Source organism: Schistocerca cancellata, chromosome 2 (assembly GCF_023864275.1).
Source record: "Schistocerca cancellata isolate TAMUIC-IGC-003103 chromosome 2, iqSchCanc2.1, whole genome shotgun sequence".
Taxonomy (NCBI): domain Eukaryota; kingdom Metazoa; phylum Arthropoda; class Insecta; order Orthoptera; family Acrididae; genus Schistocerca; species Schistocerca cancellata.
In genome coordinates, this window is record NC_064627.1 from 810,200,682 (window position 1) to 810,215,660 (window position 14,979).

The following is a 14,979-nucleotide window of genomic DNA, read 5'->3' on the forward strand; positions in this document are numbered from 1 at the left end:
GCCGGACCCTCAGACACATTGGGTATAGACTGATCAGGCAAGAAGTCGGTGGCAGCAGATGACCCTGAGGTGTAGACTGCCTCATTGAATGTTCCATGCCTTCCCAGTCTCACGATGACGTCATCCTCCAGTGGAATAGCGGTGGTTTTTTCCACTGCCTGGCTGAACTAGGGCAACTGTTAAGATTTACACCTGCTTTCTGCATTGCCCCCCCACGAAACCTGGTTCCCGGCAATGTGGACCCCTGCCCTCCGCGGCTTTATGGGTATTACAGGGACCATAACGACTATAATCTAGTGTCAGGTGGTGTTTGTGTTTAGGACATAAACTCAGTCTGTAGTGAAATTGTGCCCTTTCAAACCCATCTTGAAGCTGTGGCTGTCAGAATAAGGATGACGCAGGAAATAACTGTCCACAGTGTATATATTCCTCCAGATGATGCAGTATCCCTGAATGTATTAACTGCAGTGATTGATCAACACCCTAAATCTTTCCTACTGTTGGGAGATTTTAATGCCCATAACCCCTTCTGGGGGGGGGGGGGGGGCACAGTTGCACAGTCCTTACTGGCCAAGGCAGAAATGTCGAAACTTTACTCTCTGTTCGACCGCTGCCTCTTAAATACTGGGGCCGCCACATATTTCAGTGTGGCTCAAGGTAGTTACTCGGCCATTGATTTATCAATTTGCAACTCAGAACTTATCCCATCTATCCACTGGAGAGCACATGACGACCTGTGTGATAGTAACCTCTTCCCCATCTTCCTGTAACTGCTGTGGCATCAGACCCACAGACACCTGCCCAGATGGGCTTTAAACAAGGTGGACTGGGAAACTTTCACCTCTGATGTCACCATTGACTCTCCCCCACATGGTAACATTGATGTGATGGTTGAGCAGGTGACTACCACAATCATTTCTGTGGCAGAAAATGCGATCTCTCTCTCTCTCTGCCCTGGTGAAAGACAGTCCCTTGCTGGTCACCAGAAGTTGCTGAGGCAATTACAAAGTGTCGGGGAGCTCTACAGCGACATAAGCGACACCCTTTGCTAGAGCATCTGGTAGCCTTTAAGCAGCTTTGTGCCTGTGTACGCCAGCTTATAAAACGGCAGAAACAGGAGAGTTGGGAGAGGCACGTCTTGACCATTGAGCACCATTCATCACCTTCCCAAGTTTGGACATAAATCAGACATCTTTTTGGGTACCAAACCCCAACAGGTGTCCCTGGAGTTACCATCAATGGCATGCTATGTACCGATGGAAATGCGATTGCCGAGCTCTTTCCTGAGCACTAGGCCTGAGCCTCTGCATCAGAGAACTACCCTCCAGCCTTTTGCACCCACAAACAGCGGATGGAAAGGAAAGTCCTCTCGTCCACTACACGCCACAGTGACTCGTATAACACCACATTTACAGAGTGGGAGCTCCTCAGTGCACTTTCACATTGCACTGACATGGCTCCTGGGCTGGATCAGATCCATAGTCAGATGATTAAACATCTCTCGTCTGACTAAAAGCGCCATCTCATCATCTTGTTCAACCGGATCTGGTGAGATGGTAGTTTTCCATCACAATGGTGGGAGAGAACCATCGTTCTGGTGCTCAAACCTGGTAAAAACCTGCTTGATGTGGATAGCTATTGGCCCATCAACCTCACCAATGTTGTTTGTAAGCTGGTGGAATGTATGGTGTGTTGGCAGTTGGGTTGGGTCCTGAAGTCATGTGGCCTACTGGCTCCATGTCATGGCGGTTTCCACCAGGGGCGCTCTACCACTGATAATCTTGTGTCCTTCGAGTCTGCCATCTGAACAGCCTTTTCCAGACGCCAACACTTTTGTTGCCATCTTTTTTGATCATACACAAAGCGTATGACACCACCTGGCAACATCATATCCTTGCAACATTGTACCAGTTGGGGCTCCGAGGCCCCATCCGATTTTTATCCAGAATTTCCTGTCGCTCCGTACTTTCCATGTACAAGTTGGTGCCTCCCATAGTTCTCCCCCCATATCCAGGAGAATGAGGTCCAGCAGGGATTTGTATTGAGTGTGTCACTATTTTTAGTGGCCATTAATGGTCTAGCAGCAGCTGTAGAGCTGTCAGTCTCACCCTCTTTGTATGCTGATTACTTCTGCATTTTGTACTGCTCCACCAGTACTGGTGTTGCTGAACGGCACCTACAGGGAGCCATCCACAAGGTGCAATCATGGGCTCTCGCCTATGGCTTCCAGTTTTCGGCCATCATGACGATCCACTCACTGTAACGGAGACATATCGATTCTTAGGATTGGTTTTCAATGCCCAGTTGACTTGGCTACCTCACCTTCGTCAGCTTAAGCGGAAGTGCTGGTGGCAGCACCTCAATGCCCTCCGCTGCCTGAACACCACCAAGTGGGGTGCAGATCGCTCTACTCTGCTGCAGCTCTACAAAGCCCTTGTTCAATCCTGCCTTGACTATGGGAGTCCGGTTTATGGTTTGTGTGTATTCGACTCAGTGCACCACTGTGGCATTTGCCTAGTGACGGGAGCTTATAGAATGAGTCTGTTGATCAGAGTCCCTCCATTGCATTTCCGATGTGCACAACTGTTCTCCAGTTACGTTGCACACATTCATAGTTCTCCTGCGCAACCAAATTACCATCTCCTTTTTCCACTGTGGCAGTTCACCTCCCGCATCGGCTGCCCACGTCAGGGCTAATGATTGCAGTTCACGTGGGATCCCTTCTGTCTGGAGTCCTTCCCTTTACACATCCCATCCAGGTCCATCCGCATACACCTCCATGGTGTACACCTAGGCTGCAGATTCATCCTGACCTTTTGCATGCCCCTAAGAACTCAGTTAATCCTGCTCCTCTCCGCTGTCATTTCCTCTCGATTCTTGACATGTTTCGGGGCTCTGAAGTGGTTTACACTGACGTCTTGATGGCTGATGGTCATGTTGGCTTCGCCTACATCCACAGATGCCATTTTGAACAGCATTCCTTGCCCAATGGCTGCAGTGCATTCACTGCAGAGCTGGTGGCCATAAATTTCGTGCACTTCAGTATATCCGTTCATGCCCTGAGGAATCGTTTCTTCTGTGTACTGACTCCTTGGGCAGCCTACAAGCTGTCGACCAGTGCTACCCTTGCCATCGTCCATCCAGGAGTCCATTTATGCTCTGGACCGGCCCCATCGTTCAGTGGTATTTGTGTGGATCCCAGGCAACAAACTTGCTGACAGGCTGGCCAAACAGGCTATGCGGAAACTGCTTCTGGAGATGGGCATCTCTGAACCTGACCTGTGTTCTGTCTTACGCCATAGGGTTTTTCAGCTTTGAGAGACTGAATGGCATAACAGTACACACAACAAACTGTGTGTCATTAAGGAGACTTTGAATGTCCTGTGCCGGCTCTGCATTGACCACGCTTGGGCGACCCCCGGTTACCTCCTGCGCCGTAAAGACCCGCCTGAGTGTCGGTGCGGCACCCAGTTGACAGTGGCCGATATTCTGGTGCACTGTCCCACTTTGACTGCCCAGCGACTAAGTCATGGGTTACGGGACTTGGTGCCTCTAATTTTATCTGACGGCACCTCGTCGGCTGATGTAGTTTTATGTTTTATTCTTGAGGGTGGGTTTTATCGTTGGATCTAAATTTTAGCACATGTCCTTTGTCCCTCTGTATTAATGTGTTGCAGAGTGGCTGGCTTCTCCTTTTTTTATTCTTGTGGTCAGCCAGCCATGGTAATCTGCTTTGTTGTTTTAATCTCTTCATCCTGTTTCTTGCATTTCTGTGATTTTCTTGTCCTCTTTTGTCCATTTACATGTGGTGTTGCCCTTCATTGTTCTTGCGAGTTTCCATTCCATTCCGCTTTGAGTTGTCAGTCTCATTTGTTTTATTCTCACACTTGTGGCATTTTTTTATTTGGAACAAGGGACTGATGACCTTGTAGTTTGGTCCCTTTCCCCCTCTTTTAATCCAACCAACCAACACTTACTTATAGTGCATTTAGAGTAAGTTGAGACTTTCAACAGTTCAGTGTGGGGCAAGTGCAGGGAAGCACGATTGCAAGTGTGTGCTGAGCGTGCTGCTGGTGGCGATAATGCTATGCCTATCTTAAGTAGCAGTTGTTAGCTGGCTGCCTGGCAAACGTACTTTGGTGGCAAAGAAATGACAGTACTGAACAATGCAGTTAAATCCCTGAAACTTTCATACATAACAATATTATGGAAGGAAAGTTGCTACACACCATATAGCAGAAATGTTGAGTCATAGATAGGCACAACAAAAAGATTGTCACAAATAAGCTTTCAGCCAGCAAGGCCTTCTTCAATAACAGACACGTATGCATGCACGCTCTTGTGCAGACACACAGACACTACTCTCCCACACAACTACTCTCTCTCTCTCTCTGGCAACTGAAGCCACACTCTTATTTGTGACAATGTTTTTGTTGCCCCTATCTGCGACTCAGCCTCTTTGCTATATGGTGAGTAGCAACTTTCCTTCTATAGCGACGTTACATTCCATCCTGGATTTTCCATTGTTTTAAACTTTCATACATATTCAATAAGTGGAGCAACCTCGCTGTCCTCTTCCTCAGACCTGGATCTGATATTGGAGCTGACCAAAATAGCCATCCCTTCAATCAGTTCTTGTAGCAGTCCTGCCTGAATCCATGTCTTCTCAACTACCTTCTTGGTATGGTTGACTAGTAGAGACCAGTCCTGTGGAGTAGTATTTGTAAAGGCTTCTTTTGTCAGCATTTGAGTCTCACTGAACATAAACTTCTTGCTGCTTCTTGCCACATCACCTTCCAACTGTGCGCGTGCGTGCGCGCACACACACACACACTCAATCACATTCAGATGAGGAAACCTGATCTTGTACACAGAGCAAAATATCCTCTTTCCTCCATTGCATTGTTGGAGCTCAATCCATCACAGAGGAGTGGTACGACACATTGTCCATTACACCTGTAGAGTTTGGAGGAATATTTTGGAGCAGAACATTAGAAAGACACTCCGTGAGAATGGTGGTGTTCATTTTCTCGTCATGCTTCCTGGAATAGAACAGCAATAAAAAGTCGAATGAAGCTGTGGACAGAAGCAGTGTGAAGGACAGTTATCATTCTTTCCTAGCCTAACAGTGCTTCCTTCATTCCTCATGTTATGCAGTCCATTCACTCCTTTGTCAGTGTGCAACACATATTAAACCCATGTTTCATCCAGCCACACAATGTCTTTGAACGAAGTACTCCTCGCACAACGCAGATGCCAGTATTGCCAGGCCACTGTGTCACCTCTCTCGATGATAAATGTTGGAGACAAAAACTTCCTGTGTTGGAAACCAAGCTCATGAGGACAATTTTGAAGTGACGACCTACTCCCAGTGAACAGCTCTGCTTCTTTGAGCCTGAAAATGTTTCTTTAACAAAGGGTATTCCTTGCATTGATAATGAGCAAACACATGTCTGTGCGTTACATCCTGCTGGAATGTGGATATCTTGGTTAGCATCTGTCATAACTTCTTTTCTTACTCAGAGCTTCTAGTAAAGAACAAGCTGGTGTTGCTGCATCATTTGCCTTTTCCTTCCTTCCTTCCTTCCTTTCTTTCTCTCTCTCTCTCTCTTTCCTAATTTTCAGCGCTGTAGGTTGGTGAATGTTAAGTGCAGCAGCTCTTTCTCCACTACTCTTGGAATATCTAAAAGCAGACCTCCACTATTGCACTGGTGTTCTAAGTAACTGCACTCGGAGTGCACACATTTGTGGCCTTATCCTCAGATCCAAATTTGCCTACCAGCACTCAATATATCCACAGTTGGTGAATGTGTTCTTGGGTGATCTTTTATTGCAGATATTCTGTTCAGACATGCTGCGTTATTGTTATAATGCAGTGCCAACACAGAACACTCCTTTACAACACCTGATGACTCCAGAACACTTAAACACCAAAAAATACTATACAATGAGAGCTGATTTGAGTGCTCTCCAAACTGTGTGTACCATGTAATTATTACTAAAAAAATGTATGCAACATCATTTCTCTGCAAGAGTAGGGGAAAGTGGTGTCAGTCTACTTGTTACTGGAGTGTCCAAGATTAAATGAAAATGAAGATTTGGTCACTAATAAAGTCTGTGTCAAGATGAAGCAGTCCTTCTACTTTCATTGGTCTCACAGTCAAGGCAATGTTTGGGAGGGTGACATATTTAAATTCTGTATTGTGTGTGTGTGTGTGTGTGTGTGTGTGTGTGTGTGTGTGTGTGTGTGTGTGGCCGGGGGGGGGGGGGGGGGCTGTGGTGTGTCCTTTTTACTATAAAGTGATAAGTTTCAAATTATGGAGTTATATTGTCGGGGAGTTATATTGTCGGGGAGTTATATTGTCGGGGAGTTATATTGTCGGGGAGTTATATTGTCGGGGAGTTATATTGTCGGGGAGTTATATTGTCGGGGAGTTATATTGTCGGGGAGTTATATTGTCGGGGAGTTATATTGTCGGGGAGTTATATTGTCGGGGAGTTATATTGTCGGGGAGTTATATTGTCGGGGATACAATATTATGTATACTCAATGATTGCAACTTTTTAGATGTGATCAGGCAGGTACATTTTTCTGAGCAACCATTTTAATTCTCATACATTTATTTTTCTTGATTTTCAAACAGGAATTAAATGCACAGGCTAGGAGTTAGTTATTTTTTTAGTTCGATATGGATAAATGCACAGGCCAGCAATTAAATTTTTTGTAGTTGGATGTGGAGGCTAGGTTGTATGGCTTGGCGCAGTATTAAAAGTACCAGATTACAGATCCAATGTCTCAGGTTTGATCCCAGCGAGTCCTAGGATTTTCTGTCATGTTTCACTTCCTTTGTTAATGTGAAAAATGGTGCATTGTGCCTTGTAGCCCATATAAACTGTTGGTCCCTCTACAACTGGCAGTGTCAGTCAGCTCGAAGGTTGGAGGAATGCAACAGCATGCCACCCCATACATGACCGTGGCTAGGAAAGCACTGTGACATTCAAACCAACCTTAAGTTTGATGACAGTTTTGCTTCTTATGAATGTTAGAGGGAATGAGAATGTGAATAACTTGGAGAGTCAGACGGTAATGAATGCAGAAATTTACAAGAGTAGCATTTAACAGTGTTTGTAAGAGTTTAATAATAATAATAATAATAATAATAATAATAATAATAATGTTCCTGAGCAACTGCATTCAAACGCTTCGTCAATATCATTCCTCATTCCAGTGGGCTTGCATAGGCAGCTCAATAAGTGAATGTTGTACAACTACATCATTGACTTATTATTATTTCTGCTTAAGAACACGTCTTGTAGCAGCAAAATCTTACTTTCTATAACTATTTGTTCAGTTCTTTTATGGCTTCCAAGCCATTCCCTTTCATTTTGCCTTTACTTACTCATGGAAGAAGGAATTTAAATCCTGTAAACATTTCCTGAACTTTCTGTTGTCATCTGCTGTACTTATATATGTATATTATATATAATTAGATACTAAGTTTACCATATCGTCTTAATATATATACCAAATTAAATGCACAAAGTACCCTTGCCGTACTAGATGCTTTTTGTGAAACATCTTCCTGTTAGAATTCACTCTGAAAGACCACCCATTTATTTATGTCATTAATAGTTGTTTCGGCTCTCAAATGATCTGTTTAGGGCTAAATTTGTAGTAACATATGTTTACATATCCAGCCTTTTGTGTCATTTGTAACAGTTCTCTCTTCATGGTTCCACTATTTTAAGTTAATTTATTTTGTTGTAACCTAGCAAGTTATGGAAACATTTTTGTATTCGCATGTGTTACTGTCGGCAGGTTGACGCACTGGAGTACTACACTGAAGAAGAGGCGAATTTAAGGGACAAAGTAGATACAGAACGCAATGCAGCACTGAGAAGACCTGTCGGTGTAGCATTTGTCACACTGGCATCCACAGATGCTGCTCAGAAGGTCTTTGAAGAACACAAAGCTACATTACAGTGTGCTAGCAATCCTCCTCATTCAACTCTAAGCAAGCAACTGAGAATCAGCGAGTGGAGAGTTCAATTCACGCCATCACCAAAAGATATTTTCTGGTATTCCTGAAATCTCTCTCTTTCTCTATGCTAGTACATCAGTCATATTTTGTGTTTGTTACAGTCGTGACATTCAAAACTTGTTGCTTATTTTGGAAGTGTCATCTTCCCAAATTGTCAATGGATGATTCCAAATTATGTTTATTTGTGCTGGAGTTGTCATTGCCATCATGACAAATTAGCTATACTTTTGATAGTTTCATTTATTTGTTAAAATTCATTTTAGTATGTATGTGTGTAAAAACAAAGATGATGTGACTTACCAAATGAAAGTGCTGGCAGGTCGACAGACACACAAATGAACACAAACATACATACAAAATTCAAGCTTTCGCAACAAACTGTTGCCTCATCAGGAAAGAGGGAAGGAGAGGGAAAGACGAAAGGATGTGGGTTTTAAGGGAGAGGGTAAGGAGTCATTCCAGTCCTGGGAGCAGAAAGACTTACCTTAGGGGGAAAAAAGGGACGGGTATACACTCGCGCACACACACACATATCCATCCACACACATACAGACACAAGCAGACATATTGAAAGACTTTCCGCTCCCGGGACTGGAATGACTCCTTACCCTCTCCCTTAAAACCCACATCCTTTCGTCTTTCCCTCTCCTTCCCTCTTTCCTGATGAGGCAACAGTTTGTTGCGAAAGCTTGCATTTTGTGTGTATGTTTGTGTTCGTTTGTGTGTCTGTCGACCTGCCAGCACTTTCATTTGGTAAGTCACATCATCTTTGTTTTTAGGTATATTTTTTTTTTAAATGAAAATGAAAGATAGAAATATATGGGGAGAGATAAAGGTGAACTAGAAAGCAACTGGAGATCTGGTATGAAAAAAGGTGAAAAAGTGTTGGTTAAGTTGATCCTGTGGTGAACTTGGGTTGGTAGACAGCGATGTGCATAAAGGTTAGGTGGTTGTGTTGCCGCTAAATCACGTTAAAGGACGGAGAAATTCGGGAAAATTTCGAAAAAACGTATTAAAAGGAGTGGTGTTGTGGTGAAAGATTACGAAACTGGGGCTAACAATAGTCTGAAGAAGAAATAATGACGTTAAAACCTGTAGGGAGTGGCTAAAAAGGGAAACATTCCACGTGGGAAAAATATATCTAAAAAGAAAGGTGATGAGACTTACCAAACAAAAGCGCTGGCAGGTCGATAGACACACAAACATACACACAAAATTCTAGCTTTCGCAACCAACGGTTGCCTCGTCAGGAAAGAGGGAAGGAGAGGGAAAGACGAAAGGATTTGGGTTTTAAGGGAGAGGATAAGGAGTCATTCCAATCCCGGGAGCGGAAAGACTTACCTTAGGGGGAAAAAAAGGACAGGTATATATATACACACACACACACACACACACACACACACACACACACACACACACACACACATATATATCAATCCACACATATACAGGCACAAGCAGACATCAGATGTGTTATGACCCGTGGCTCTACCCTTCATTTGATCTCTGCGAAATCCTACATTTCAGCAGGGTAATGAATGACCGCATGTTGCAGGTCCTGTACGGGCCTTTCTGAATACAGAAAATATTCGACTGCTGCCCTGGCCAGCACATTCTCCAGATCTCTCACCAACTGAAAATGTCTGCTTGTGCCTGTATATGTGTGGATGGATGGATGGATGTGTGTGTGTGTGTGTGTGTGTGTGTGTGTGTGTGTGTGTGTGTGTTTGCTACACCAAGAAGAAATGCAGATGATAAACAGGTATTCATTGGACAAATATATTTTACTGGAACTGACATGTGATTACATTTTCAAGCAATTTTGGTGCATAGATCCTGAGAAATCAGTACCCAGAACAAACACCTCTGCCCATAATAACAGCCTTGATATGCCTGGGCATTGAGTCAAACAGAGCTTGGATGGCGTGTACAAGTACAGCTTCCCATGCAGCTTCAACACGATACCACTGTTCATGAAGGGTAGTGACTGGCGTATTGTGACGAGCCAGTTGCTCGGCCACCATTGACGAGACATTTTCAGTTGGTGAGAGATCTGGAGAATGTGCTGGCCAGGGCAGCAGTCGAATATTTTCTATATCCAGAAAGGCCCGTACAGGACCTGCAACATGCGGTCATTCATTACCCTGCTGAAATGTAGGGTTTCGCAGAGATCAAATGAAGGGTAGAGCCATGGGTCGTAACACATCTGAAATGTAACGTCCACTGTTCAAAGTGGCGTCAGTGCGAACAAGAGGTGACAGAGACGTGTAACCAATGGCACTCCATACCATCACGCCAGGTGATACACCAGTATTGCGCTGACGAATACACGCTTCCAATGTGTGTTCACTGCGATGTCGCCAAACATGGATGCGACCATGATGATGCTGTAAACAGAACCTGGATTCATCCAAAAAAAGATGTTTTGCCATTCGTGCACCCAAGTTCATCGTTGAGTACACCATCGCAGGCGCTCCTATCTGTGATGCAGCGTCAAGAGTTACCGCAACCATGGTCTCCGAGCTGATAGTCCATGCTGCTGCAGACGTCGTTGAACTGTTTGTGCAGATGGTTGTTGTCTTGCAAACATCCCCATCTGTTGACTCAGGGATCGAGACGTGGTTGCACGATCCGTTACAACCATGCGAATAAGATGCCTGTCATCTCGACTTCTAGTGATATGAGGCCGTTGGGATCCAGCACGGCATTCCGTATTACTCTCCTAAACCCTCCGATTCCAAATTCTGCTAACAGTCATTGGACCTCGACCCACGCGAGCAGCAATGTCATGATACGATAAACCACAATTGCGATAGGCTACAATCGGACCTTTATCAAAGTTGACAACATGATGGTACGCATTTCTCCTCCTTACACGAGGCATCACGACGACGTTTCACCAGACAACGCCGGTCAACTGCTGTTTGTGTATGAGAAATCGGTTGGAAACTTTCTTCATGTCAGCACGTTGTAGGTGTCGCCACTGGCGCCAACCTTGTGTGAATGCTCTGAAAAGCTAATCATTTGCATATCATAGCATCTTCCTCCTGTCGGTTAAATTTCATGTCTGTAGCAAGTCATATTCATGGTGTAGCAATTTTAATGGCCAGTAGTGTACATGTATTTTATTAAACATTGTAAATTAATTATGTTTCTGTTTGTCCCTGATACGTTGTCTCTTACTCACTATCAGTGTTTTTTAAAATGTTTCCTGCCTAAATTAAATTCTCTGCACGTGGGTTAATAAACATATAATATTTTGCATTACCAAGACACTTCAATTTTCTAAATACTCACCCAGTGCATGATATTGAATACAAGAACACAAACACAGGCACCATTGTGGCACAGGAATTAATTAATATTCATGCTACAAGAGCAATACTTCAGATTCTTAAGTATAAATGAAACAGTTTAGCAGTAAAGTTTCTTGTAAACTTGACCTAACATGCGGATGCTACCGTCGATTCCACATGGCTCTGCTGGTACAATACTCAAGCTGAATGTGTGGAAAAAAAGTTCTTACAGGCAGATTAATGAGCTAGAATCTCAGTGAGGATGTTAAAGATAGATGGCTGCCTAAATGGCTTCTTCTGTATGTTTGATACCAAACTCAGAATGAGAAAATATAAATTATTGACTTATTTAAAGTCAATAATTTACATTTCAACATTTTGAGATAGTTGTGGAGCCCACAGTTCCAGACCAATATATCTTAAATGCCAAAAAGACATTGCAGAGTTGTTCTCTTATGTACTGTGGTGAAGACAGTATACATGTCCAGGGCTTACTCTTATTAACTGCAGTCTCCATGCAAGGTTTCACAGTAATTAAGAAGCTAAAGTTGTCAATAAATGCATTATAGCAGTTTGATTTCTAATTTTACCTTGTTATTGGTTATCATTGTTTGTACTGGTATAATGCTTTTAGCCACTTCTTCTTATTTGTACCAAATAACTGCAGGTAGCAATATCAACAATGTAAGAAAAGACGTGTCAGGTTGCAGACAGGCACAATTAAGACACTCGCATATAGCTTTCAGCCTCAGCCTTCATCAGTGAAAGTCTCACACATGCACCATTTACACACGTGTTCATGAGTGCATGTATGTGCATGCTTGTTTTACTGATGAAGGGTGTAGCTAAAAGCTATATGTGTGCGTCCTTTTAATTGTGCCTTTCTGCAACTTGATGTGTCTTCTTATTTGTAACAACTTTTGTTTCTACATATCTAATCCAAAATCATTTGTATCTGTGTCACAAATCTTAATATTTGTCTTACATTGCCATTTTTTTCCTTCCTGTGGATCAGTCCACTGTCAGCTTGAGTACTCATGTGTGTCTTTGCAGATCTCTTATTGATGTGTCCCTTCGTTTGGAAACCCCCAAGTTGGAACCAAGTGCACATGAATGATTGCAAGAAGTTTTTCAGTTTTATGTAGAATTGTGTATATGTGAAGGCATAAGATTTTGTTTAAATGATAACATGATGAGTTGTGCAAATAGGCAGTTTTCAAAGAAAACATAAAAATGACTAATGAAACATAATGGTATTTGATTTTTTTTCCCCAGTACTTAATCAAAAATATTGTTAATCTGTAGGCGACAATTAACTTGCATTGGTTTTATGACTTGTTCTAGATAATAGTAATTACTTCTCACAATCTGTTACCAAATGTTTTGAATTTAATTGAAATATTTTGTCGGAATAGCAAAACAACTGAACTTGATAGGAAACATTGGCTCTAGCCACAATGTGTGTGAGATTGTTGGGACATGAGTTGTCAGTGCCAGTAGTTCCAGGCCAAAGATACCATTTGGAGAACAAAACCAGTCAACAAACTGTGGAAGTCATCTGCACTGTAGTTTTGATTATTTGTCATATTCTACAGGGAAATGTCAAGGTTAAGACTTCATACAAACATTAATAAAACAGAGTTCAATGACAAGTATGTTTTGACAATGATGACAGTCAGATAGTGGTCCATTTGCAATTGCATTATCCCTGTACTCAGTTTACACTTTTATAATAATGTTGCTGATGAATATTTTGTATTAAGCCTTACTTTTGTTCTTTACAAGCCAAGCTGTTCTAAGTAACTGTTATTAAATGCTGAAATTAGAACATAGATATGTAATGTAGATTAATGTGATTCATTGTCCAGTAAATGTAATTTAAATGATTGGTGTATCTTCATCTTCAACATAATAAATTATACGTATATTATGTTCAACATGACACCATAAAACACTAAAAGGAAAGAAATAGAAATGTAGGGTTGTCCACGGGATGGATGCCGAGAAATAGGTGGGTGCTGAGACAGAGAGCAAAGGTACCAAGGAGCATGTGTATTATGTGCATTCTTAAGTCATGTCCATGGTGGTGCTAGCGTGTACTGGTTGGCATTCACATCGATAGTACGAGATAACAAGAAACAGGAAACAAAATGGAAACTGGTCACAAAATAAAATTAGTTTTCCCTCAATCTACATATATAGTAAGAAACTAGAATCGTTGAATCTAAGGAACAAATTGACTGTCAAATGATAAATAATCCATAATACTTTATTTCTTAAAATATCATACTATAATTAATGGAATTGCAGCCTCAGTATGTAAATGTAATTATAATGTGAAGTTCATCAAGTATCCTGACAGAAATTTTCAAAGAAAGTTATTGAAGATGTCTGTATGGTGAGTTAATATTCTTCAAAATAGGATCCTGCTGTATTCATGCACTTCTGCCAGTACTTTTCCTTGAAGTGGGGCTGGTGAGGGATCCTGTCAACATGTTTTTCTTGTCTCATTTGTTGTGTATCAGTGTCTCTTTTTTGTGTTTCTTGTAAGCCACAAAAAAAAAAAAAAAAAAAAAAAAAAAAAAAAAAAAAAAAAAAACGTAAAACTCTAGCAGATTGTTCAGTGATACTATACTGCTTGACAGTTTGATGAATTTTGACTTTCAGTGACAGTACTACCACAATTTCTCTTCAGACACTATCAGTGCACTTCGAGCAGATGGCAGCAACTGAGTAGAATCTCCTAAATTATGTGGGATTCCTCATTTTTTTGTCGCACTTAGACTGCCCCTCAATCTTTCTCATTGCCCAGATAATAAGTCCTGATACTTTTTAGACTTGCCTTTATAGCAAAAGTATAGTTCTCAGATTATGGCCAATGATAATCACAATTTTGTATGAAATAGCTAAAGCTAATCAAATTTAATGCCTGTGTAAAAATTTTGTGTGTAGTAAAGATTGAAAATTGGTAACTAATTATTTCTTATTCTTTCTCATTTTCAGGGAAAATTTGTCAGTGCAATCAAACTATTGGTACATCAAGGCCACACTAGTAAATTTCTTCCTTTTCTTTGCCCTGTTTTTCTTGACAACACCGGCGATTATGGTTAAAATGATGGAGACCTTCCACGTTTCAGATGAAATTGGCAAAATGGTAACAGTCAAACAGTTTTTCAATTTTTAAAGCTAGATGAGTACATATAAATGATGTAATGGAAAGCCCTTGATGGGATATAATTAATTAAAGAAGTAAAGGTAATAACTTGCTATGTCGTTGACCCTTGGTTGTCTATAAGCACAGAAACAAAATTGAGAATGTAGTTAGCTTTACACATATAGTTAGACACCAGTATATTTGCAGTGCACTGGCACTGCAACTTGTGTAGGATGAGAAATTGTTTCATATAGAGTGGTGAGGGGAGCAGGGAGGTGAGGAACAGGAGGGAGGGTTGAAAAAGTTGGCTTACAGCTGGCAGGGAGAGGCAGCAGGAACACATGAAGTGAATATGATATGGCCTGGGTTGTGAAAAGGGGGAGGGGCGGGGGTGCACAGTGCGTAATGACATTGAGGAATAATTTGGGGGGTGGGGGAGGGAGGGAGACTGAACAGAGGAAGAGGAAGACTGAAAAGAAGAGCATGC

The 14,979-nt window shown here is 42.1% G+C and overlaps 1 protein-coding gene across 2 annotated transcripts in view; it reads left to right on the top strand.

Moving 5' to 3' along the window:
- Positions 1–14,979, top strand: part of LOC126162680 (CSC1-like protein 2) — a 201,547-nt gene that overhangs the window by 139,888 nt on the left and 46,680 nt on the right. For both annotated transcript variants that reach the window (XM_049919333.1, XM_049919334.1), the window contains exons 10-11: positions 7,820–8,079; positions 14,342–14,492. In XM_049919333.1, the coding sequence (XP_049775290.1) occupies positions 7,820–8,079; positions 14,342–14,492 (411 nt within the window). The remainder of the gene's footprint in view (positions 1–7,819; positions 8,080–14,341; positions 14,493–14,979) is intronic.